We start from the raw sequence: 27897 nt of genomic DNA, 5'->3' as shown, positions 1-27897 counted from the left end.
TAAAATAATCATAAATAAATAATGATGATTTAGCCAGAAACTGGGAATCGGGCAAGACTCTTGAGTACTCTTCGAGTGGATTTGCTGCTGGTTGCCATGCAAATACGCTGTCTGTTAAGTGCACGGCAGCGTTTTGAGCCTGGCTAAATTGTAATGAAGCAGACGGCCACGCCCACACGCCCACACGCCCACACACAGCGCAGCACAGCGCCCACATGCAAAAGATAGCAAATAAATTGCTATAGAATTTTAGCCAAAAGTCGCATACAAAGACCAAACAGCACGCCAGAAGGGCGGCCAAAATCTCTGTGTGTGTGTGTGTGAGGGGGTGTGGCATGCATGGCTACGCCTGCAGCACAGTTTCAATAGCAGTGAGTGTGCGTGTGTGCGTGTGTGTGTGTGTGTTGGGGTAGAAGGGCAGACTGTCGTCATGTCAAGCAATTCAATTCAATTTGGTTTCTCACGCGTTTGTTTGCCAGCCCACGGATACGTTCTCTGGCATAGACAGACTTGATTTTATTTCTATTTAATTTATTGTACACCATTTTAAATTTATTTATTTTTTTGGCTGTAAATAACAATTTGCGATTTACAATTTAGAGCGCTGGCTGGAAAAGTTTGTGCAACTCGCATACATAACAATTTGCAGGCGCATTAAAAAGTTGCCAGATTAATATTTAAACTGGCGAAAACTTGCACACATATGGCAGCACGCACACACACACAGGCATACCATAAGCACGCACACAGCGAAACTGAAGCATAAAAGTATGCAGCATTAAACTGCACGCAAGTATGCATTACTCACACACACACACACTTGCACTGGCACACTCACCGATAGTCGCACGTAAAGCACTCAATGTCGTTTCATTTTCCACTCATTCCAAAATTGACACTTCTACTTACTTGCGTAGACATCTCCAGCTGCAGTCGCTGGCAGCCGCTGAGCCGTTTTGGTTGTTCGCAGCCGCCTGTCAACGCATTTGTAATTTCCGCCGTCTGCTTCCGTGGCCGCTGGTTAACGGCTTTAAGTGGCGACATCTATTGTCCATACATCATCAACGTCAACTTTAAATAGCGGCCTGCCGTATGAATGCCGACGGCTGTTGCTCGCCTTTACTCTCTCTCTCTTTGACCCTCTCCTTTTCTAGTTCGTATTGATTGCCTGTCGGCGGCACTCACGCATTCACTCACACTCACATACTGACACGCATAAGTAACTGCTAACACAATTTGTAGTCTATGGGTTAACTGTATAACTGGATAACCACACAGCTGATTGCCGCTTTGCCGCGCCAACCAACTTGACACGAGCGAGTTCTGCAGCCAAATGAATCTGAAATAGAAAACTGGAGTGAATTTCGCTCGAAAGATGCTGCGAACACGAACGAACGTCAGCAGCGAAACGACGCGACGCGACACGACACGACACGACGCAACTGGCCAAAAGCTTCGTCAACTGGGACAAGTGTCGCGGCGAGGGCAGGAGCGTACGAGAGCGCAGCATTAAAAGAGTGCACGATTGCACACCAGTGTGCTGCTTGCGCAAGATGTGGCGGGGAAATGGCGGCCAAAGAGCATTGTTGACGTCGTCGTCGTCGGCTTTTTCGAGGGGCAATGTAAACAACAAAATTGGGAGGCTGCGGCTTTTAATTAGCCACCGCTTGCATATTTCAGCAGTTAAGAGAGAAAGAGTGAGAGCGCGGGCGAGCTTTAAGAGAAATCGAGCTGACAGCTGTTAAGAGCGCGAGGCTGCGTGGGTGAGCAGCGGCAGCAGCAGCAACAAAAGCAACAACAGCAGCGCGCTCTGCTGATAAGGCTACTGACCTCTGTGCCCGTGTGCAGTGGCGTCGTGTGTGCAAGGGATTGTATATACGGGGGGGTTGGGTGTTGGCTTAGCTTAGCCTGTCAGCCTGCCAACCGCCTGTCTCACACACACACACACACACACACACACACAAATCAGGTTGGCAGCACCGTTTGGCATAACTAAATGCCAATTAAATGCTTTCGAGTGTTTTCTAAATACGTTGAATTTACACAAATTTCAAATATACCGCAAGTTGCGCCGCTTTTAATTAAATTAATGCATTGCCTATTGCCCACGGGCTTCTCCATCACCATCACCATCACCACGCCCCCCGCACCTGCTGCTGCTATTGCTAGTGCTGCCCACTTAATTGTTGGCATTTTTCTTGTGCTGTCTGGACAAACAGCTGTGCCATCAAGCGCATAGATTACACAACAAACAAAAGCCGCTCAGAGACAAAAGGCAGAAAGGACTAGAGCAGGACTAGACCCTTGTCCGGCCCACGGCCGACGGCTGACGGCAGCCAGCCGAGTTGCGAAATCCGAGCAGCTTTAATTTGGCCACGTCAAGCGCTGAATGAAGGCAAATTTGTTCTCAAAGCAGCAACAACAATAGCCAAGAAACTGGTCCAAAGATTTGCTGCCTACATTTAGGCGCACATATTAATCAAAAAAATAAATATACATATATATATATATATGTAAGAAAAGGCAACTCAGTCTTGACTTTTGGACCTCGTTTGGCTTTCGGAAGCAACTACTAATTGCCAAATGGCTTCTTGGGCCCCAACGTGTTGCTAATATGCCTTCGCTCAAGAGGTTTCTGATTTCAAGTTGGCGAAATTGTGGCGAAAGTGATTTTAATAGAGCTCTTCGAAGGGCTTATGTCTTTGTTGGGCCTCAAATTAAACAGCTGCTTAACTGTTAATATAAGAGTTGGCGAAATTATAGCGAAAGTGATTTTGAGAGATCTCTTCAAATGGATTGAATCTATCTCTTGTTTAGGGCTCAAACTAAACAGATGCTTCGCTGTCAACTGCATTAATTTTCATAGCTACTCTTTAATTAGTCTAAAAGTATTCTATATAGAGTTGGCGGAATTGTGGCGAAAGTGATATTGAGAGCTCTCTTCAAAAAGTGTTAAGCATATGTCTTTGTAAAGGTTTTTATTAAACAACTAGTTAAGTTTTTATTGCATTAAGTCTTAGCTGACTCTGCAATATATCTCTGTAATATATCTTAAAGTATTTCATATTTAATTGACGAAATTGTAGAGAACGAGAGGCTACGACAAATTGTCGATATCGAGGCGTAAAAGAATACAGGAATCAGGTAAAAGTGTGTTAAGAGTATATAAAATTTCGTCGGTAGCAACAAGAACAATTCAAACGTATAATTTCATCAATTACCAAGTAAAAAAAAAAAATTCGAATATATTTTTGTTGTTTTTCCTGCCTCGGCCCAATATACTCGAAAGGAAAGAAAGGCGAAAAATTGTAGCACAAACTCAATCTCAGTTCGACAGCGTCGCAGCATCAAGTTTCTCACAGTTTCTCAGTTTTGCAGTGCACGTAGTTTATGTTTTTCGCTCGCTTTCCCTCGCTTTCATATGCGACACACACACACACACACACACACAGATAGGAATAGAGCCCAAATGATTAATGACCGTTTTGCGTTAGGGTTTCCATTGTTGTTGTTGTTGATTTGCTGGGAACTTGGGTTGTCAACAGAGCGTCGCACAGTTGTCGATGGCAGAATGAAAAGGCGAGGAAAAAGTAGAAGAATCACAATCAGAAGAAGAAGAAGAAGAAGATGAAGAAGTAGCGCATGCACAAAGTAAAACTAAGTAAAAGCCAAAACTTTGCCTGCAAATGAAATTTGATTTCAACGCCGACGGCTGAGCAACAACTCGAGTTACACGACTCTCGAGTCTCCAGTCTCGAGTCCGTAGTCCTGCATCCTGGCAGGCGCCGCAATTTGATTGAGTAACCTTGGGATTGGCAACTCATCAGCAGGCAGCTGGCACAAAGAGCATGCGACAACAGGCAGCGCAATTTCCCTCACGGATTATCCAGTGTTGCAAAAGGAACCGAATAAAAGTGAAAAGAAAAGAAACCATACAAAAAGTGACTGAAAAAATGTCGATGATGCTTCATACTGATTGCTTTAGCTGATCTATGTGATAACGAAGAAGAGGCAGCGGTGCTTTGCAACACTGTAGGCATTGTCAACGCTATGTAACACTGGTCGAAAAAGTAACCGATTATGACCAATATTTTATCCTGACGCTTTAGTCGAGCTGTATGAAATAGGAGTGGCAGCAGAAGCAGAAAAACTCTACAACACTACATTTTACAACACTGACCGAAAAACTCTTGATCCTTAACAGTAAATCGCCGACGTTTGATACTGATTGCTTCAGCTAATCTACATGGTAAGGAAGAAGACGCAGCTTTGCAACACTGCAGCTAATGTTAACGCTTTGCAACACTGCCCAAAAAGAAACTGGTTTTGACGAATGCTTGACACTGATCTGTGTGATAAAGAGGAGCAGCAAATATGCTTAGGCCGTGCAACACTACAGGTATGTGCCACGTTTAACAACACTGCCACAAAAAGTCACAAGTTCTGCATGCCAATTTCAGTTGAAAACTTTGTGCGGCATTTGATGTGGTTTTCTTGCCTGAATATTGAATGCCACATGCTACAGTCGAGAAATGCCGACTGCCTTGATCCTTCCCTGCTGCTTCGTCCTTAACAATTCAGAGCTAACGAGCCGCTGCCGCTGCCGTCGCTGCTGCGGCCAAGTGACAAATGAAAAATGAAAATGTTTTTCAGGCATATTAAAAAGGATTTGCCGTACGCCAGATAAATGTGCCTAGGCACAACGCATTACTTAAATTAATTTTCACACACATACAAAAGGCGCTCACACAGGCGCAGAAAAAAGGACAACTGCTAGACGAAATCGGCAGCTCGGTAAATATTTAAATGAGCAGAAGGACAACAGAGGGCTACAAAATATACAAAAAAAAATAAAACAAATAAATGGCGAACACGTCGAACGACGCATTAAACATGTGCAAATATTTGCGTAGCGATGGGCCAACAAGGGTCCTGTGAAAAGGATATGGAGCAGCACACCTGCAGCAAGGACAACGGGAGCCAGCACGCGAAAAATTATGTCAAAAGCTGTGCAAATACAACAAAACAAAAAAAAAAAACACAAAAAAAAAGGAGCGTAACACAAAAGCGTAGAAAAGTGTTGAAATAACAACAACGGGAAAACTTACCCAGTTCACGTAGGCAATGCTTTTTTAATTAGTAGGCAGGCAGCCAGGACCTGGCCGGCCTGGCAGGACTCCAGGACGCCAGACAGTTGCGCATTTTGGACACTGTAATGTACACAGAGAGGATATCATATTTGGGATTAGCTTTTGACAACATTCAGTACGAGTTTTTTCGTGTTTGTTTGTTGGCGTGTTTTTCAAAGTGGGTTAAACAATTTGCGGCTCGTTGCGCTTTAAAGTGGGCTGTATGAAAAAACTCACAGAAGGGGGCGTGTCGCTGTCGTTGACAAAAATCTTTTGTGGTTGCCTCTAATTAAAAAGCGACGGCCAACAGCGAGCTGCGCGGTTTGAGAGAGAGAGCAGCTGCAGCGGGCGCAGTCTTTGGCTTGGCCCAATGAAGCGAGTGCGAGCGACAAAAAAAACTATAGCATACTTTTGAGCGCGGCGCATATTTTGCCACGGCATAATTAATTAAAAATATCTGACATGCAATAATAAATTTTCGCCTAGTCGCCGCGAGTGTGTGTGTGTGGGTGTGTGTGTGTGTGTGTCTCTCTACCTTACGCCCAAACACATCCTCCCTCTCCCTCTCTCTCTCTTCTTCTGTCTCGCTCACGCCGTGTTAAATGCCCCAAAGTGCAAAAGTTTTAAATAAATGAATTTGGTGTGCGCAGCCAAGGCAAAACATAACTGACATCATTAGCAAACTTTAATACACTTTGCGCCCAGCGGCAGCCACTCAGGCAAAATAAATAAACGAAATGAGACCAAATGATGCGCAGTGGAACAGCCAGCAGCATGGAATAAAACTAAACTGAAATAAACTAAAATGGAATGAAATGAAATGCGAATTGTATACAATAAAATTTACGTGGCTCGCTTAAAATGCAAGCCACACGGCCACTGAGAGGGCTGTAAAATGTTTGCCATACAATAAGTTGGACTTAACAGCGTTGCACAACACTGTTCATCATTTTTGAAGAAGAGTTAGTTGAAGTAAACTTTTTGAAATTCTATTAAAGTTTGTGTTTATTTGCCTGCCTGTAGGAACATTTATCTAGTGTTTTGAGTACCATGTTTAGGCATTATACAACACTATTTTAGCTAAAATCCCTAATATTGTGCATGGTCACTAATAAATATTAAGTTTAAATTTTGAGAAGCATTAAATGCAAAGAAGAGTATTTGAGAGATTACCCAACACTATTTATAGCTGAATATATATAAAATATGCCATTACGCTAGCTTTCGCATTAGATAAATGGATTGTACATAAGTTTGTTATTGAGTAAATAAATATTTACCAACATTATGTATATTTTATCTTTTTGCAGCGTATACCAACACTGTCGCCAAACTAACGGGCAACCTAAGTGTTTTTTATGCTGCTTTTCATGTGCGAAAATTTATTTTGAAAACAATTTAAAGTTTGCACATTTGTTTCAAATATGCAGTCAGCTGCGGCTGGACTTGAACCGGGCTTATGCATAGCTGCAGAGCATTGGCCAACTGGCTTATATTTGGATGGCCCCAGCCAGAGACGGGGCATACAATTCACAAACAAGTCGAGTCGAGTCGAGTCGAGTCGAGTCCATGACAAAGTTTTTGCCGGTGAAGGTGGCAAGAACTATGTGGGATTAGACAATTTGTATGCCAAGCACTGTGGGTCGCGGTGTGTGGTTGCGGCTGTTACTCCAAACGAAGCGAAGCGAAGCACCACCAACAACACAGCCGCCACCACCGCCACCACCGGCACCATCCCCATTAAGCCACAACTGATGTTTACATTTTTAACTAAGGCAAGGATGGAAAAGTTTGTCCTGGCGCAACGAGGTCCTGTCCTGGCTGCCTTTTTCACGTTTCGGCATAAAATTTAATGCATATAATATTGGCTAATGATGTTTACAATACGCGCGCGGGCTTAGGCAGGCATTAAAATTGTCGAGCCAACGCCAGTTGGGCCACCTGCTGTACGCCAGCGTTCTTCTCGCGCTCCACACCTCACCTCACCTCACCCCACCTCACCTCACCTCACCTCACCCCACCTCACCTCACCTCACCTCACCTCACCTCCACGATACTCGGACTCATTACGATTTCCCTGGCTGCTCATGTAACCAAGTTAGCAATTAAGACAACTGTGCACTCAATATGCCAGCCAGTTGTTGGTTAATTGAATGCGACGCCAGCTCGGGGCAGACAATTTGCTGAGCAGTGTTGTGTAACGTTGCGTTAGTGTTGTATAACTGTTTGTCATATCTATTTTGCACGCTATTTGGTTACAAAAAAAACTTAATAATTTAGATCTAATGGGTATGTGTCACACTTTTAAGCTAAATCGGTGTTGTGTAGCGTCGTTGAGTGCTGTGTAGCGTCTTTTAGTAATGTGTTAATGCATTTCAATATAAGTTTCTCTCCTGATTTGCTAGAAACTCACATGAACTTAAGTCTACTAAGTAAAAAGGCTTGACGAATTCTCAATAACATAAGTTTTGGCTGTTGCAGTGTTGTGTAACGCACTGTAGAGCTGTGTAATTGAAAGTTTTGTGCGCGAGCGTACAAATGTTTTGTTGAAAGAGTATAATAAACTAAAGTCCAGTTGGCACACAAGGGTGCAAGAGCTTACAGAAAAAATGTCTTTAGAATAACTTTTAGCGCTTGCAGTGTTGGCAAGCGCTTTAATTAGCTTTTGCCGTTTGCTGCATTGTTGCCGCGCGACTCTGTGCAAACAAGCCAAACAATTTCAAACTAATTAAAAATTGATTGACACGCACACACACACACACACACACACACACACTCGGGGCTGCAGTTACACCTAGGCAATGAAATCTGCTGTGGCCGAAAATCTAATTGGATATTTTATGGCCAACACCTTTGACGACTCGGCAACAAAACTGTGTGCCCAAATGGGAGCAATTCCGCTGCATGTTTGATGAGTTTGCACGTTGATTTTGCCAGCAACAAGCACAACAGCTCACATATGTCAACATCAACATGGCAACTCCCTCGAAAAGGACAACGGCACATAATTAAACGACACCCAGGACCTTTTGCTGCAAGCCCCCTTCCTCTGCGTACGCTTCCCCCCAGTCCACACGCTGATGATGAGCTCTGCGAGCTAATGAGCCCGAATGGATACCCATTGCGTGCGTGTGTGTGTGTGTGCGTGTGTGTATCTGGGTTAATGTGCAACTACATTGCCCGAGCACAATTTCATAAATACATAAATACACAATGTCCTTGATATCCTGCTATTTTCAGTCCACATACTGTTAGCTGCTCTAAACTGTTGTCACACACACACACCGACACACACACTTATACACGCACAAAAATTGCAATTAATAAACCAATCAGCTGCGCTGAAGAATTTGCCACTGATGAGCCCCCAAATTTTGATTTCCCAGACAACATCTGGTTGACCCTAATGACAGGAAATTGTGCGGTCACAAAACTCAACCAGCTGCAACTGCAGCCGCAAAAACAAATCATGATGACCACAAAAGCCATCAAGCAATCTCACACACACACACACACACACACACACACACACGCACACGCACGCACACACACGCACACGCACACACACGTAGCCCTTGCCGGATTACCAGGCAAATTTTGCGTTTAATTTGGCCAAAAGTCACAAGCTGCTGGCTACAAATTTGCATAATTGAAAATTAAAATAAACATAAATAAACAAAAATATGTTTGTAAATAAACTAAATGAAATTAAGATATTAGAAAAATGAAACAAAGTTCGAAGTTTGAATAAATCAAGTCAGAATAGACAGTGCAATTGAATTATGAATGTCAAAAAGTAAAATTAATTTAAGATTTTTGTAAAAGTGTTGTAAGTGTATAAAAATTCATAAAAGAATACAATGCATTAATCAACACATAAATATCAGAATTTAGCTGCAATAAACAGCCGTGACTATTACATTTTCTATATTTGTCACAAGTTGTTGTCAATTTTTCGTTAACTACCAGTTTTTCACTCATTTCTCAACACTACACTAAAATGTTCTAAGAAAATTATCCTTAGAACAAGCAAATATATATTTAATATTCACTAAATCATCTATTTTGAAACTTCACTATTTATAATAGCATTGCATAACATTATGTGTTTAATTCAATATGTTTTCCAACACTAAAACTCATGGTAAGCTAACAAAATAGTTTTAAGAGCTACTTTAAAAGTCTATTTGCTTAGTATTTGCTCTTATTATATGCTTTGTTAATTATTCTAGTTTTTTTCACAACACTAGAATGGTAACTTTGAAAGCTCATGAAAGCTTTAAGATACCTTTAAAACAAAGGGCACACACAAATTTACTGTAAATAGCAATCTCCAGAAAACAAGCATTACTCAACACTAGTTTTGACCCTCTTTCTCTTACTCTAACCACAACTGGCCCTCCCCTCACAACACTAGTATCAGATCTTATAAAACTCATTTCGCACGTAAAGTCAGTCTAAACAGCAAGATCAAGCAAACATGCATTGCCCAACACTACTATTTCCACTCTCTCTTACTCTTATCACAACTCGCACTCCCCATTTACAATACTCGAATAAGCACAAGTAATCTTAAAGCGCATTAAAACGAAATCTAAGCAGCATATCGCATTGCCCAACACTATTTTGTGGTTTCTCTCTTTCAGGCCAACCGCCACAACTCGTCAAGATTAATCTGATGCTCTCGAGCGCCCACTTGCAGCCGGTGTCATTTGGGTGCTTTATCGAATGTGAAGCAATTAATGCATGCTTCAAGTGAAAGAGATTCATCTCAACAGTGAAGCCATGTTGAAGCCAGACAATTGCAACATCCATCTTCTGCAGGCATTTGTCTCTTTCACGCACACAAGAATATGGAGGGGGGCGGGGTTGGCGAGATGGAAGGGAGGAGTAGAGTGGCAACGGTCGGTCCGGACATGGACATGGACATGGCCATGCACATGGCGGTTGGCCTTTTGTCACTGCGTGAGAGACAACAAACACATTTACTAAATTAAAATTGAATTTATAGCGCACTAAATGCAGCGCCTGCATATATCCTGCACTCAAATTGCCCTCAGTGTCCTGGCAATTGACCTCCCCCCCCCCCCCCCCTTCACTCCAACAAACCCCCGCAGCATTCCACCATTGTGTTTGTTCGCTTAGGTTAGTTTGCTTAATCTTTGACTAGCAGCCAGAGGTCGTCGCCTCGCTCGCTGCCAGGCGAGGCAATCAGTGCGAATGCAGCAAGGACTCACGTGCCCGCCGTGTGTATGTGTGTGTGTGTGTGTGTGTGCATGTCCTGTGTGTTTGTTGTGCGTGTTGCAGTTGCACTTGGGCGTCGGTTTGACTAATTAATTATATCATTAAAATGCGCAGCGCAATTTTGCACCTTTTTGCTCGAGCAGAGGCAGGGTGGAGGGGGGGGGGGGGGGGCACTAGAATTTATCAGCTGCATGTTTCGTATCTTGGCCAAAAAAAAAACTTATTCGTTGCCAAAAAACCCGTCGCCAGCGCAAAACAAGCCAAGAAAATAAATTGGTAATTTGATGTGGTAGATGGCGACGGCTCGAGGCTCGTTTAATGAAGGCCCCCACCACCCCCTCATCATCCCCTTGGCGGACGCCTGTGGCAGCCCGCACATGTTAACTGGCGAAATGGGCGAAATCTCTCGCGGTGGCTGGCACTCTGGCAACAACCGGGCCAGCAAAGTTGTTGGCGTAACGGTGACATAATGAATAGGATTTTGCCATTTTGCGGGCACAGCACAAAAACAAAAACAGCAACAATAAAAGGGGGGAGGGGAGGAGGTGGGGGCAACGTGCAACATCTAGTGCAATTTGAGGGCAAGGATATGCAAAGGATATGCAAGGATATGAAACAGATGTTGCAGCTCGCTGTTGAAAAGCAGCCAATTTGGTGCACGACGCTAGATATGGCAAAGTGACAAAAATTTAATATGTAGCCGCACAAACAAACACACTGCTGCCACACACACACACACACACACATACAGAGAGAGCGAGTCGCACACGAGCAAAAGAAATGCGCGCAAAATAAACGGCAAAATAATCGCGCACACAATGCATTGGCAATGAGCCAAGGCAAAGGCTGTGTGCCTTATGGCCGAGTGTGTGTGTGTGTGTGTGTGTGTACTGTGTGTATGCTGTGTGTGTGTGGCAAAAGTTTGCGCTTGCTATCGATGAAATTGTGGCTCCAAAAGGACACTGTACACACACACACACACACACACTCACACACACACAGAGTGCGCTGCGATAAAGCCGACATGGCACAGTGGGCGGACAGCTGATGGGCGTGGCAGCAGCGAGCAGGTGCCAGCTGGGCCACCGCGTGGCACTTGTAAAAATTAATCAGGCATGCGACCAAGCAAACAAAATGCATTTATTGCCAATATTGTGCAGCAATTGCAGAACCATTTTTAAAGCGCCTTAAATGCACACACACACACACACACACACACAGAGGGCGAAAAAAACTTTCAATTACAGGGTGTCAAAGATCGAGCGCAAACACAGCGTGTGAGGGCGTGTGTCTAGGTTGCGAGCCCTGCAAACATTTCAATTTGCCTGGCGACAGGCGCCGCACAAAAGCCAAACAACAAACCCCAAAAAGCGCGCATGGGAAAATAGAAAGAAATAGAGAAATAAAAACAAACGAAAAATAAACCAAAAAAAAAAAAAAAAATATTCAGCCAGCTGCAATGAAAATGGTCCACAAATCGGACAAATGGCGCACACAAAAACGCCGTCTCATATCCGGTGCGAGGCGGAAGTGGCCGGCACAGGGAGTTTTGTGCCATCCCAGAGCCCGGCTCTGTCACGGCCAATGGGATTAGAAGCGACCCAGTGCACGCTTCCGACTTCTCAGTTCGCACAGTACTCCACATATTGCACTTTTGCCCCGGCTCCGGACTGACTAAAAGTCTCGCGCTTGCACCTCAACTTTAGTCCATGGCAGCTACTCTTTTATTTAGCTATTTATTATTATTTATATATCAACTTTTTTCAGCTATTATAAATTGGTTATGTTTTAAATAAAGTGCTTTTGTAGCGCGCACAACAAATAAACAATTTATAATCTAATTTAAGCATTTAAAATTTAATAAATTTCATTTCAGTTGCAATCTAAATAAATATGCCGCACATTTGTTTATTAAATGCAGCAAAAAAGTTTTGTAGCTACAAAAAGCTGATATATAAATGTTAAAAGAGCATTTTACTGCAATATAAAAATGCCATACATTATTATTAAATTGTTTAGACAAAGTTTAGATGGAATTCTCAAATTGTTTTTAGTCTGTTGACAGTCAAAAGCTGCTGCTTCTGCCTGTGCAGCTGCATACCGCCCTTCTATGCGCTTCACATATTCACTCATACTCTCATTCGTCTGCCTATCCTCTATTACGCTCTCAAACCTTGCGCCTTTCTATGCGATTTTCATAATCTTAACGTAAGCCTCGTCTCTTTTCTTCTCTTTTTCATAAATAATACTTAAGCATATGGAAACATTATTAAATTTCTGCTTGAAAGAGTAAGTTTCTAGCATAAGAAATAAGTACACTTTTGATCATTGCACCATATTTTTACAATTTTTCTTTCTTCCGCTAGCACATGGCCATCTTTGGCACTTGATTTTGGCTCAGTTCAGTTGGCTGCTTGGCATGCAAAGCGGCCAATATTTGGTTACATGCTCAGGTGTTCATATCGTGCTATCAAAATCTATGCAACCAGCACAAATGCCGCACAAGCAACCAGGCAACACCAGGCAACAACAACAACAATGCGGGCAGCCACAGGCAGAGGCAAGCGAAGCTATCAAAATAACAAAATCGAAAAGCGTTCACCGCACTTTGCCATATTGTTTTGTTTGGGGCCAATGTGGTTGCGGCTGCAACTCGCACTAGCTGCAGCTACAACAGCTGCAGGGGGCGTGCTGATAAGTGGGGGAAGGGGGCAGAGTGTGCCGATATAATGGCCACATAGTCAACAAAACAGCCTGCAAACACAGCACGAATACGCGTAGGATAGTTGCAAGAGTAACAAATACCACGCCCACAGTCGCATATATTGATATCAACAAGCGGGGCTCAGAATCATTTTCAAATACATTTTGTGGCTGCGTTTTTGCCCGTGCGCCGTTTTCCAACACTCATTTAATTGCAAATGTTGCGCGTTTTTAAAGCTGACAACTTTGTTTTGGTTTTTTGCGTTTTTTGTTGGTCCCATTGCAGCGAAATTGTTTGATTTACTGCTTAAAATAAATATATGAATAACGGCCAAGCGATATGGACTTTGCTTTACGTTTTATACCCTGTAATGGGCATGGATAAGGTTAGCTATTAACTGTGCTGGGGTATGAGAGAAATACTATGTCTAGATACTTTTAATTAAAAAGTTCACTTATAACTTTGAAATGTCAGAGTATGTAAATAAATAAATAATAGTAATGTATGTGTTAAAAAATAAATTAAAAATAATAAATGTCAATTATCAGAATATAATATATAGGTTTAATATATAAAAATTACCATTGCTATGACAAAAAAAAATAAAAATATAATACAAATTAAATAAAAATATACAAGCAGTTATTTATTATCAGAAGTATTCTTTCTCATATGATTTATTTAATTATGATTCGTTCCAAATTCAGAACAAGTTCCAAAATATCCAAGAAGTTAACAACACTGACATGCCAACTTCTCTTAGTCAACACTGCCCTTTTCATATATGCTTATTGAACACTTGACACTTAGCTAATCAACCCAACTAGCTGACAGCAGGGTATACGCCAGCTTATCCGCATTATTTACAAATATTACTCGCGTTTTTCTCGAATATTGTTTAGTTTTATTACAATTTGTTTTTTCTTGGTATATTGAAACCATATTTTATATAAATTTGTTGCGCAGCTGGCGTAACTCGTTTTTGATGGATTTATTCATGTAGAAAATTGCATTAAAATTCACAATTCGCGTTTTGCGATTCGATATATTTGTATATACATAATATAAATGCGTTTGGTGTTTATGGCCCACATGGCGTATGGGGAATGCAAATATGCAAAAATCTGAACGGCGCGCCGCAAAGTATGCAATTAAAAAGGATAGCAAAGTGCAGTCAAGGCGTTAATTCGATTGTGCCTATCTCTGTATATATAAAATAATATATCTTAAATATAACATTTATACAATAATATATTTTATATATAAAACAAAGCCTTGCAGCCTAAGCCCACATTTAAATTGACTTTCAGCACACACACACAAAGCGAAAACTTTGTGCGCATAAAGCGCCCTCTGCTGGCAGGTGGCCGCACTGGCCATGCTTTGCGGCTTATCCGCATTTTAATTAGCAGCTAGCCAAAGTTGTAATTGAATTAAGATGCAGCCAAGAGATACAGTTCCAGATGCATGCGAAATGCAACTGGTTAATATACGGGTTTATTGGACTCAACCGAACAAAGGGTTTGAGATATGGCCGGACTTTTTTTTTAATGCCACTGACTACACATATAAACAATGGCGTGTGTGTGTGTGTATCTGTGTGTGAAACAGTGCTGGGCAGTTGACTTGCATGCTGCGTCCGTTGTGCGGCATCTACCAGTAGATCAGCAGCAAAAAGAATGGCCCCAAACTGAACAGCATTAAGCCCAGCAACAGCACAAACGTGAGACGCCAGCTCTGCAGCTGAGGGATGAGCATGAGCCAAGAGAAAGAGTGCTTAATACACCTGAAACTCACGCCCTTTAAGTACGTTTCGTTTGGGTCCAGCGTCTGGAACGCCTCGAGACTGCGTCGACAGAGCGGGCAGCGCTTGGCCTGCCAGCTGCGCGCCTCACGATACAACAGCAGGCAGCTGCGGCAGAATTGATGCTTGCAACAGGGCAGCTGCACGGGATCATGTATGTGATCCAGGCAAAAGGCGCACAGATCCTCCATGCTCCAAGCGCTGCTGCTGCAGCAGCTGCTGCTCGTGTTGTGGTTGTTGTTGTTGTTGTTGCAGCTGCCGCAGTTGCACTCGCTGCAGTTGTTCTTTTGTTTCATGGTAACTTTTGTTTATTTTTGTGTGTGTTGAATTTTTTGTTGGAAAAATATGAAACTAATGAAAATTGTCAAATTTAAAAGTGAATATATACATAGTTTGAGAAGTATATAGATTCAAGGCGGTAAACGGGTTTGATGCAGAATTAACATTTTTTTTAATCGCCAAGAGATGGAACCTGAAGATAACATTAAAGAACAGACGAAGCTTAGCGTGAACCTTAGCATATTTCATAAAAGAGAATCTTTGAGTTTTTAACAGATTTATATTTAAATTAAAATATTCCATCCTACTTATTTCATTATATAAATATATATGTAATTCAAATTAATTAAATTTATGATCAATTTAAGTTTTCTTTCACGTAACTAAAATATATTTTTGACAATTCAAGGCTCGAAGTCGATTTAAAAGATTCCTTTTTATAGCCTTGGGGTTGATATAGTCATGTTTGTCCGTTTTTCCGTGTGTCTGGTTCGATGCCTTCAAATCTGTCAGTTTTGGGATAGGTCCGTCTTGCTATTGCAGGCAGTACATATGTTGGAATCACAGAGATCGGACCACTTTATCATATAGCTCCAATGGGAAAGATCTGACGAGAGGTAAGTTTTTATATGGCAAAATCTTCTGCTTTCCAAGCTATTTTTATCAAACTCAGCTTTAACGAACTTTTCTCACATATCTACAAAAGGGAAATGTCTACAAGCGTATCAAATCGTCGGTGGGGCAAAGATATCCTTTCTTTCTCGCTAAGTATTTATTAAAAAATATATTTAAATACAAAAATTGTATCTTTCCACGAATTTAATTGAATATTAAATCAACTAAATTTATGATTAATTTACCTTTTCTTCATGAAAATTTCAAATATATTGTTGACAAATCAGGTTTTCATTGGCTTGCAGCGCTTGCAGCTCTCTAAACATAGTTTGTTCGGAGAGTCGGGGCGGCAAGTGAGTTTTAATTAAAAAAATATATAAAACTTGTCGGCCATAAATTGTGCGAACACCTTGGCGCTAAACGATGTCGTTGTCCTCGAGGTTGCAATAAAATTTAATTATATCAACGCCGGCTCAACTGAAGCGGCAAGCATCGAATGCAATTAGTAGTAGCCTTGTACAACTCAATTAGACGCTGAACGAGGGGAGCACAGGGAGAACGGGACGGGGTTTGGGATTGGGTTTGGGATTGGGATTGGGGTGCAACTAAGTGTTTGCCATACGCGGCTCATCCTTGACTTGGCGCAACGAGACAGTTGCGGAGAAAAAAAAAATGGAAGACGACAGCGCTTTGCACTTACGAGACAGCGAACCGCAGTGCAGACGCGTTATAAATCGAACTTAACAACTACTTTTTGGCAGGACGTAAGGACGAGGAGCGGCAAGCGGCAAGCGCCAAGGACAACGACTTTGCTTCAATTTGTACAAGCTTTTTAATTAAGTTCCAACTAAAAGTCGGGCTGACTGTCTGGCCAAAAGTCACATCATTTCTTGGGGCCAGCCCACGGTTCTTAACAAGGCTGACAAATTGAATCTGTGACGTCAGCTGTCTGCTGCCTTCTAATTTCACAGGACACACACACACACACACAGAGACAGGCACGCCCACATTATTATTAGCGCCTCAAACTGGCCAATTAGCTGGGCCTTGCACCACTTGATTTGCATTCGCAACTTGATTAAAAAGTTGCCAATTGCATGGCATCCACTTGCACAGCATCCCTCCCCCTCTCTCAGCCACAATCTCCCCCCCCCCCCTCGTCCATTCCAAGTTGATTGTTTATTGTTTGAGTTGAAGCAAACATTTCTTTTTATTATTATTTTATTTGCATTTCTTCTCTTTAGCTGTAATTGTTGATTGGTTGCTCGTGCGCAAAACTTTTGCCTTTTGTTGTTGTTGCTGAATTTCAACTTAAATTAATTTTACCCGACTTTCTTTAATTATGCTTATAAATGGCCAAGCGAATTGTTCAAAAACAAAGCACACATTTTACGCGCGCTTAGCTCTCAGTTTACAGTTCTCAGTTCTCGTTGCTCTGGCAGGTACTTTAACTGCCTGTTAAACTTTGCGCACAGCTCAAAGATAAACAACAGCCAAAACTTAAGCTTCGACTGACTTTAAATATAATCGAGTTAACGGCAACTATTCAAAAGTGTTTCTCAATTATTTACTTAAGGAATTACCCGAGTCAATAACTGGCAAGAAAATCTTTGAACTTGAGTTAAATCTTTTGATTAGCAATTAAAACTGAGCCACGTTGTGGTTCTATGATGCGAAAGATAATCATACACAATCTGAAGTTGGTCTGTACTCTATCAGCCTGGTCTTTTAATCATAATGAATGTATAAGCATATCAATCTATCTATCTATCTATATATACATATGCTTCTAAGTATCTATATTGGAGATAAATAAAGATAAGTAAAGTCTATAAAATTTCAATGGGTCGCACAATTTTATATTTATGTATATTTTCCTAGGTTTTACCCAGCTTTGCCCGAGACTTTTAATTTAATTTAATTTAATTTAATTAATTCATTATTTAGTAATTATATATTAAAAATTATTTTAATTTTTATAAATTAAATATTTAAAAATATATTAAATTATAACTAATAAATATTAAATAATTATTTACATGATATTTAATTATACAGTTAATTTGATTAATTAAATTGGTGCAAATGCCATTTTTTTTCTAAATATTTTAAGCAGCTGCGCATCGCAAATCCAATCAAATCCAAGCTTAACATGCGCTAAATAAGCACAAAAAGTTAATTATATTATATTTAATAACATAGTTAACTTTATTAATTAAAACTTTTATTTAAAATGAAAATCTCTTGCTGCAAATGTCATTTTTTTAAATATTTTAAGCAACTGCGCAACACAAAAGTAATGAAATCCCAGCTTAACCTGCGCTAAATAAGCACAAAAAGTGAATAAATGTTATTTAATAAGTTTCACTTTGTTAAGGCAGCAGACAGAGCACATTGAGACCTGTTAGCTTATGCTGCTTATTTGAGCTTATTTGAGCTGGTTATCAAAGTAGCCCAACATAATCTGTATCATATTTTCAAATATGCCCAGCTCAATAGTTGGGTGATAATGCTTTGGCCGCAAGACCGCAGTTAAATGTCGTGTAGTTGGGATGTTCTAGTATTTCCGGTTGCGCTGCGGGCACGCTAGATGGCGCTGCTGCTGCTGCTGCTGCCGTACGCTAATGAGCTTTGTAAACGGATACGGTGGCAACAACTGCGGCGTTGTCCTCATTTATGCTAAGCTTTTACTGCATTTATGCCAGCAGCAACTAAAACAACAGCAACAACAACAACAACAAGAAGAAGAACACGAAGCATCAACCGCAACTGTATCGTGTGCTTAATGGGTTAACGTGACGCTAAATGAATCATGGGGCTGGCAGCTAGCGGCATTAGTGGGTTAATATTTCAAAAGGCGTCGGCAGCGGGGCGGCCGGAAGTTGAAATGGAAATGAAAACGGATAGGGAAGGGGAAGGGGAAGCGGAAGTGGTAAAGAAAGGAGAGCTGGGTTGGGCAACAGCCAACGGATGCGCCACAGTTTCTATGCAAAAGACAATGTTATCATTTACAGGGTGTCTAATTAAATGAGCAAAAAAAAAACACAAGTCCTTGCCTTTGTCTCCATTTCAATTTCTATTTACAGTTTATGCAGTTGTAATTGCAGCTAAACAGAATTTGCAGCTGATTTGTTAGCGAAATGTGCAACTAATTAGCAGCAAAGAAATTCTGTGAAATGCGTCCTTTGGCTGGCAGCGTTCACTGTAGTTGCTGGCATTGAGTGGAAGCTGCCTCGGCATTTGCTTTTGGCCAAATGCAGGCAATGGCATAAAAGGCGCTCGGTTCGTCTTTAGACGTGCGGCGCAGGCCTTCACCCACTTGCGCCTGCAGCTGCAGCTCACTTGAGTGCACACGGTGGGGTGGGGGCAGGTGGGGCACGTGGCACAGGTTGGGCATGTGGCAAGCTTCTGAAGCTGCTCACGTGTGCTCAAGGCGTGTGTGTGGAAAAAGCAGCTGTAATTCAGCTAAATGCACTCAGCCAGACACGGGGCCAAGAGGTCCATTGTGTCTGAGAGACGGCGCCTGCTGCATGTTGCACGCTGCATGTTGCACGCTGCTTGTTGCGGTTGCACCTTGTAATTGAAAAGTAGGTTGCACATTTAGCTGCATTGTCTTGCAGCAAGTGCAGTCGCCTGCAACGACCCACATTTTGTTGTTGTTCTTGTTGTTGAGCCATAAATCAGGCAGCTGCAACAATTCTTTGCAACTAATTTGTCAGCTGATGCGCCGGTGTGGCACACACACAAGCACACACACAGAAGCATATCTGCTGTCGTGCCTTAATAGCCCAAGCAATTTGTTTAGGCCATAATAAATTAAGCCAACAATTTTTGCCAGCTGCCTGACTGGCTGACTGGCAAGAACTTTGCATTGCGCACTCGAGCGTGTAGCCTGTGATATCCTTCGAGTTTGACAATTGAATTTCAAGCTCTCAAGTCTCGAGATACATTTTGCCAATAGGCACATAAAAGATTTGTTGACAACAGCAACAGCATCCGGCGGCATTCGCCCCTGCCTCTCCCCTGCCTATCGCTCCCTTCCACACTTTATCAAAGGCTGCGCTGGCAAAACTATGCAAATGACATGGCTGGCACAAACTTTCGGGCTGTCCCCGCAAGGACAACGCAGGATTCGTTGCTAAAGTTTCTCCTGTTTTTTTTTTCTCATTCTTATTGTGTGTGCAAATTTCAGAAAATAGCTGAATAATTTCGTCCCAATGCCATTATGCAAAGCGAAACGATTTGCGATTGCTTTAAATGATAAGCAATATGTTGATGTTGATGCTGATGCTGATGCCGCTTGCTGCGAGCAAGCATGTCGAAAAATATGTTAAGGCCAGGCGAAAAGGCATTGAGCTGTGATGTTCGAATTACTTGGAATAGCTTGTCAGATATGAAATTAAGCATAAATAAAAGGCTTGCTCGAGTTTGATAAATTGTTTCACATTTTATCAGCTCGTTTTCTAACGAATTGTTTAGATTTTGTCGCTGTCTGGCAACGCCTAAGCTGCAAACAACTTGACAGCACCGTTTAGGAAATTGTTAAATTTAGCCTAAGGTCTTTATCGAGAGCTTTTCTTTTGTATTTTGGTGTATTTTAGTTAGTGTCGAAATATTACAAGCTGGCAACTCTATATAATTTATCCTCATGTCAAGGTTTTGCAAGTTGACTGCAGCTTTGTAGACTAGTTGCTTAAGATATTGTCAAACTTCGCTTTAGGTCTCAATCGAGAGCTATCCGTTTGATTTTCGAATGTTTTTGTTAGTGTTGCCACATGTACAAAACATTGCAGGCTGGCAACTCTGTATAACTTATTCTCATGTCAACTTGACAGCAACTCTCAAATTTAGCTTTAAGTCTCAATGGATTCCTTTTGATATTTGTATATTTTTTGGTGAGTGTTGCCAATTGCACAAAACATTGCAGGATGGCAACTAATTAAAATTTATCTTCATGACAAGTTTTTGCAATTAATTGTAGTTCATTCATTTCGTAGTCTGTTCATGAAATTCCTTGGAATTTATGTAATCTGAATCTAAAAAAAAAACCTGTTAATTTATCCTCACGTCGTGTTTTGACAATCAATTGCAGCTTCTTAATTATTATCTGAAGTCCACTTCAGAACTTCCTTGGAATTTATCCTCATGTCAAGTTCTTACAATTAATTGCAGTTGATTCTATTTGAGCTCCACTTAAGAAACTACACAGAAATAATTTTACTTGATTTTGAAGGGAATTGTGTGTGAAAGCTTTCTGGGCGGCGCATTAATTTTAAGCGACAAAAAGTGATTGCTTCAAAGCGGAAAGTCAACGTTTTTAATTATTTTTATACAAAGCGAAATTGTGCTCGAAATGCGCTGCTTGAAGAAAATATTATTTTTGTCACAGTTCCGAGCTGTATTTTAATTGTTTTCTAAAATTATGAATTTTCTCAGTTCGTTTTTTTATGGAGTGTGCGCTGTTTTTTGAGTGAGGCGACGGACGCCTCACTTAAGAACTGAAAACTTAAACCATAAAACAAAAAGTCCGAAACTGACTGCAAACACTTTTCAGCAGCGTTCGAGGCGCCACAATTTGGAGGATAGTCGCGACGAAAGGACACAAAATCCCCGACAACCCCGAGCTGCCACGGGCTGCCTCGGGCTGAGGCAAGCTATTCAGCTAGAGCTCTATGCATTAATTCCTACCTTTTATAATGCAAAAATGAAAGAAATAAGGTGCACTTACGAGTACAACCCAAAAAAAACAAGAGCCAAAAAGGATCTAAGGAGAAAAACTCAAGGAGGGTGAGAGGGAGAGAGAGAGAGGGGGGGGGGGGGGGCAGAAAGTCAAGCATAAAGCAAAGCAAATTCCAAGCATGCCGCAGCGACTACGTTGAGGACTCGCACTCAACAAGCTCGCCTCTGTCGACGTCAAGAGCAGCCCAAAAAAAAAAAATACACAAAAAAATGAAAACACAAAAAATACGTTAATGTAGTATAGTGTAGTGTATAGTGTATGGCGTTTTTGAGGCAACATTTTTTAGCTGCTCTAAAAACAAAACACAACAGAAAAAATGCTGCCGCTCAAACATTTTCTTAAAGTTGCGCTGCAAAATTTTTGGGCGTGCTCAGCTGCCACTAATTGTGGCAAGAGCGTGGGGATGCGGGAAGGGTGATGCGGGGGGGGGGGGGGGGGGGGGGTAAGGCATGCAGCGTGGATTACTTAACTTTGCTTACAGTTGCTTATAGAATGAAGTGGCCCCAGCTAGTCGGCACTTGCCGCTGCCTGCTGGCTGCCACTGTAGCTGTAGCTGTAGCTGTAGCTGTGCGAATACAATTGCCATTGCACTTGAGCAGTAAGCCAAGTTTACTTTATTATGGCTTGCTGGGCCATGGCTGCAGAGGGGAGGGGGCAGGAATGGCTGCTGCTCCGCTCAGCTCGAAAATAAAGCCGTTGTAATGGCTGGCAGCTTCAGCGTTTTGGCTTTTTCGCTTTGATTATGCCAAAGTTGTTGGCTTTGTTAGCTGCTTACAGCGCACTTTTCTGAAGGCCTCAACAAATTTCTGCTGCTGCTTCTACTTCTTCTTCTGCTTGTGTGGCAGGTGGGAGAAGTATACAAATAAAAAAGATGAAGCAAAGGAGTGGCTGTCTTTGGCACGCCGAAGCTTGAATGCCCTTACAGACACAAATGGCTCAAAAACTAGGCTGCAAAACGGAGTTTGAACCAGTTATTTTCCGAAAAAGTGGTTTGGTTCATGCTAAAATGTGTTTATATTTTCAAATAAATTTCTGACGTGGCGCTAAAAGTACTTATATAATACTATAATTATTGTTATTTATGTTATTTGTATTAGCAACCTTTTTTATACAGACTAGGAGCGAAAGTAGAAATAACTGCGTTTGCCTTTTACTAAAAAAACCCAACTTCAGACAGCTAAAATACCCAGCTATAAAATATAATAAATTAATTAAATTATCCTCTTGAAAATTGTATAAAATATACATATATATAAGGAACCAAGTTTTGAACCAAAAATAAAGCTCATAAGTGCCAATTTTTCCTCTAGATATCTTTAAAAATAAAAAAGGTTTCCAGACAAAAACTAATTTACGACTGATTTCTTCCGAAAAAAGCTATATGGTATATGCTACAGATTTTGTTAATATAAAAGAGCATGTTTAAAGGAATTAATGTTAACTTTGATCGAGCTATCTTGATAAACAAAAAGTTACAAGAACTAAATTTAGGATCAAGCATTTCTATGACAACTATGTGATATAGTAGTCCAATGTGTAATAGATTTAGTCTATATCTTAGCAGTATAAAGTAAAGTTTATAATAAAGCTGATAAATATCTGGTGATAAATATCAGGTTTGCTCTAGATATATTGAAAAACGAAAACTTTGTTCATACAATAACCCAATTTTCGACCAATTGTTTCTATGGCTTCTATATGATATAGTGGTTCGATTCTGCCAGTTTCGGCTTATCTATTGCCTACAACAGAAAGAAGGAGCTAAGCTAAGGTTTTTGTGTAGAGCAATAATGCTGAGAAACTAGTTGGCATAGAAAGAGACAGACAGATCATGAGTCTATATACCTTATACTTTCAAAGCTGTCTTCTTCTAAGCGTTACACAACTCATGATATGGCTATAATACCCTCGACTAGAGTACAATCTAAATGCAGATAAATGATGTGCTAATAAGTTCGCTTTGCTTCGAAGACATGCCGAAACAGCTGCGGCAGAGGCTTTAAGGACACGCTGCTGATAAAGCGACAAGTGACTAGCTGCAAGGATGTTCACAGTTTATGCTCAAGTAATCAAACTCACACTCTCGCACACACTCGCACACTCATAGTCAGTTTTGAGTAGCATTCAGAGTCGTATATTTGCAATCATAACACACACTGACAGCCAGCTCCATCACATCCTTGAAGAGCGCTGCACTGAAATGCAATTTATATTGCCAACATGGCAGGACACTCCACGCCGAGTGCCAGCCATAAGCAAAGCAAACTGCGAGCGGGTTAAAAGCAGGACGAACGCTTCTGCTGCTGCTTCTGCTTCTGCCACACTCCGCATAAATGCAAAATTAGTTAAATCTTATCGGGCAAAGCTGAATTTATGGCTGCACTCTGCGTTTTGATGCCATTTAAATTATTGGGCATTAATATCATATATTAGGCATTTCGAAGGGATATGCTGCCAATTGATTTACCGCTGTCAATGGTTAGATATCAAATATATATATATGTAACTAATACCCTGTAGATGTGGCAGTAATATCATTTTCGCAAAGCATTTAGTCTTTGTGTGTGCAGCCTCTCGTCCCTCTCAATTATTTAGAAGCTCTACTTGTATTAAATAATTAATTTCGAATAAAAGTATTGAGACTTTATTTAAAGTCCATTGAAACCAAAATGAATGGACATATTTTACTATTAGGACAACAAAGTTCAGATATATATTAACTCTATAAACAAAACTTATTGTCCTGACTGTCTGACTGACAGGCTGGCTTTTTGATCATGACCTCTAGATCAATATATCCTATATAGACATAGGTCCAAAATTTTCCAGCTCCATAACTCGGTCAAATCTCATCCGATTTCAGATGAGACATATATCACATTCATTTGCTGCTTACGTTTGACAAGTAAATATCTTTTGGCAATTTCTTTACATGTTTTACTTTGAGCGAATTTTTCTCTTTTTTAACATTTTTGACTAACTAAATATATTTTCAATATTTAACGCTTTGCTAGAAAAGAGTTTGCCCAGCTGATGTTATCCCAATTTTTACTTTCTCTACAGCTTTGTCGAATGACAAAAACCTCAATTTAGCGTAAATTTGTCTGGCTTCTATCCAAAGGGTATATATATATATGTATATAATATATCTCAAAACCTTATCGCTTAACTAAACTCGACTCATCTCATTGCTGGTTCGCCTCGCAATTGTCGTATACAAATTGCCAAACTTTGTGTGTTGGCCCAAGAAATGTCAAATGCAAAGCCAAAAGCCAAGCCAAAAACCACTTTATGCTAAGTCGCTTATTTCGCAGAGTGTGTGTGTGTTTGTGTATATGTGTGTGTGTGTGTGAAAGTGTGCGCGCCTGCAATGCAAAGCTAGCGACTGACTAACGAAATAAATTGCTGTATCAGCTCAGAAAAGTAGTTGCTATACACACACACACATACAGGCTAACAAACACACACACACACACACACAACACACACGTGCGGAACACTAGAAGCAGTATAAACAAGCAAAAACAGCTGTCTAAGGCACAACCGATATTCTATGCCCTACAAACATTTAAACATTATAAACAGCTGCGACTCACATTAACATTGTAACAAATGTTAACATGACTGTACAAAATAATGTACTGAATAACAGAGATCCGTTAGAAATAAAATGCCCAAAGATAGCTGATGCTATTCCCTTTTATTAGTTCAAAAATCCACTGCTTAGACATATTGCAGGTAATGTTATCATAAAACTTCGGCGAGTGCCATAATAATGCTCTGTTAGAGCTAACATAGCTGGCTCTTGTTAACGGAAAGTCTACTACTTTTAACATCTAAATAGCTAATAGTTAATAAACACACTTCTGCTAGTAATAACATGTTAACAATTAATCAAAACTGATCCGAAAGAAATAATATCACAAAGAAAATGGCAATATGAAGAGCTAACAAGCACATATTGAACAGCTTACAGAACACTGTTATAATTAACATAGTCAGCTACTGTGAACAAAAATGCGCTTGCATTATATATTAATTATGTATTAATACATACAATAGATTATTAACAGAGTTTTCTAAGAAATAACATGTTGTAAAAATAATTAAAAGTGTACTGTAAAAAATAAGGTAAACTGCAATACGAAGGGCTAACAAGCAGAACGCCCTTGCACATATTGCTGTTACAGTTTACAGAACACTGTTAGAGCAAACATAGCTAGCTGTTGTTAGCATAAATGCTGTTAGTCTTAACATATAAATATATATGAATGCTAATTAGCAGAGTGCAGTCAAAACAATTTATTAAAAGAGTTATGCAAGAAATAACATGATAAAGAAAAATGCAATACGATCATAACACGGTTAGAGCTAACATAGTCAGCTCTTGTTAGAAGAAAGTTGGTTACTTTTAACATTTAAATGTTAAGAGCTGTTTAACAGTAAACTGACAGAGATCGACTCCTTAAGCAGCAGCATGTGGCAAACAGCTTGAGAATGTTGAAGTTTTCGCTCGGGCAGCGCATAAATCGAGACAACGATGTTGGCAGCAACCGCAGAGGTTGCCACACGGTGTGCGGTTTGTTTGGCTGCCACCTGGTCACGAACGAGCAGAAGCAGCAGCGGCAGAATGAAATCATGTGGAGAGCAGCTGAGGGGTGTGGCTGGGTGTGTGTGTGTGTGTGCATGTGTGTGTGTGCATGTGGCTGGGGCTGCCACGTTGCAGTTAATATTTTCTGCTACTCTGCGCTGCACTGCATAATTTATGCAGAGCTGCGCTGTGACTCGGTGTGTGTGTGTGTGTGTGCGTGTGTGTGAGTGTGACTGTGTGTAATTGTTGGTCGCCTGTGTGAGTGTGTGTGGGACTTGCTTAGAGAGAATGAAGCAGCAAATGAATTTACAAAGCGCAAATCTCAGCGGATAGCCATGTCAGCTCTGCTTGACATGGACTCTAACGGCAAATTCTCCGAATGCCACACACACACACACAGAGTGCACTTGAGCCCGTTCCATTGCCACTCGTTCCGCTTGCGTGCTAAAAAAAAAGTGTGTGCAAATTTGCGCTGAGTTGGCATGTTTGGTCAGCGCAAAGTGTTTGCCAAGGACGCGCAGTTTAAATACTTGTAATACGCAATTGCATTAGCTCTAATTGCTGATGGCAAACACACACACACACCTGTAATCTACCTGACAATTTCAGCTGCCAAGTCAAACAATTCTCATATACGCCCATTGATGGCGAAACCCGAGAAAGAGGCGAAAAGGCAGCACCGGCTGCTGCCAGACATATCCCTGGCAAAAATTGTGGCAATTATGCCAAAAAAGTTGTGCGCACTCGTTTCAAGTCTGTGCCACAGACTCTGCGCTGCAACAGAGCCGAGTGCATCGAAAGCAGGCAACACACGAATAATTAACAAAATTTGCACTTTATCGCTGCCAGTGTAGGAGCCCAGCCCCAGCCCCAGCCCCAGCCACAGCCACAGCAGAGACGAGGACGTTGGCAAACTTTAACGAGCGCCAGCCGACAGCAGAAGGCATGGAATGCTCCTTTTGCTCGAGTTTCGCCTCATTTTTTTTCTTCGGGTTCCTCTATTTTAAGTGTATGCATACCCTAACGTTGGGTATTTGGCTTTTGTAGCTGAATATGTCCTTAAGAGTATGCATTTTATTATTGTATTCTTTTTATCTATTTAATTATTATCTTATTTATTTTGGAAGCTCGCTTTTCAGTCTATCAATATACTCAAGGGATATCAATTTTATATGTATCTATATATCTTAAGAAGAAGAATATAAGTGCAAGGAAATAGTTGAAGGTCGACATGTGGAGATAAAAATAAAAGTTATTATCTCCTTATCTCTTTATGTTAGACATTTATTGATTTGCACGAAGTAGACGAAATAAACCTTATGGGAATCAAATTTTAATATATTTTAAAGTTTATGAAGTATCTAATTATATATCTTAAGACTCAGTAAATAAATAAAGGAATATATAGAGATACAATTTAAAGCTATTATCTCTATGCTTCTTTCTCCATCTGTTTCGATGCGTTTATATTATTACTTTAAAGATATATGATTAAAATTTATGTAGCCATAAAGTTGATTTGGTTTATTGTTAGATTTTGTATGCTTATATATTTTCTTATCAATTTTATTAGATCAAAACGCGGAAATACTTAGGAAACAATAGTTTTTTTAATAGAACTTTTAAAAGAAAAGAATATTAAGTTGCCTTTCTCAAATACTTCTCTCGCTTCTCTCTCTCTCTCCATATCTATCTTTCTATCTTTCCTCTCTATTTCTCGCTCTCGCCCTCTTCCTCTCTCTCTGTCTCGCACTCTCTCTTCATCTCTGTCTCTTTCTCTCTCTCCTTCAA

At 40.7% G+C, this 27897-nt stretch overlaps 1 protein-coding gene and 1 long non-coding RNA gene across 4 annotated transcripts in view; both read right to left on the bottom strand.

Annotated features, from left to right (window-relative positions):
- Positions 1-27897, bottom strand: part of LOC135431907 (uncharacterized) — an 83106-nt gene that overhangs the window by 34905 nt on the left and 20304 nt on the right. The window contains exon 2 of one of the 2 annotated variants that reach the window (XR_010436860.1): positions 5109-5210. This is a non-coding gene — a long non-coding RNA (uncharacterized LOC135431907). Of the gene's footprint in view, positions 1-909; positions 1332-5108; positions 5211-27897 lie in introns of those variants that run through there. The other variant, XR_010436861.1, reaches the window with a different exon arrangement.
- On the bottom strand, positions 14530-15269 carry LOC135431860 (E3 ubiquitin-protein ligase rnf146). 2 transcript variants are annotated; one of them, XM_064687204.1, is made up of 2 exons: positions 14875-15269; positions 14530-14814 (listed from the first exon to the last, which is right to left on the bottom strand). In XM_064687204.1, exons 1-2 carry the CDS (start codon positions 15175-15177, stop codon positions 14731-14733), a joined length of 387 nt encoding a protein of 128 aa, XP_064543274.1. In that variant the 5' UTR covers positions 15178-15269; the 3' UTR covers positions 14530-14730. The 2 variants fall into 2 exon arrangements, with proteins under 2 accessions (XP_064543274.1, XP_064543273.1); XM_064687203.1 differs by having other exon boundaries at positions 14530-14820; positions 14875-15263.

Source organism: Drosophila montana, unplaced genomic scaffold, assembly GCF_035044405.1.
Source record: "Drosophila montana isolate Dmon_TW-CO22-7 unplaced genomic scaffold, ASM3504440v1 contig_3200_1, whole genome shotgun sequence".
Lineage (NCBI taxonomy): Eukaryota > Metazoa > Arthropoda > Insecta > Diptera > Drosophilidae > Drosophila > Drosophila montana.
Note: the sequence above shows the minus strand (reverse complement) of the source record. Positions and strands in the feature narration are given on the sequence as shown.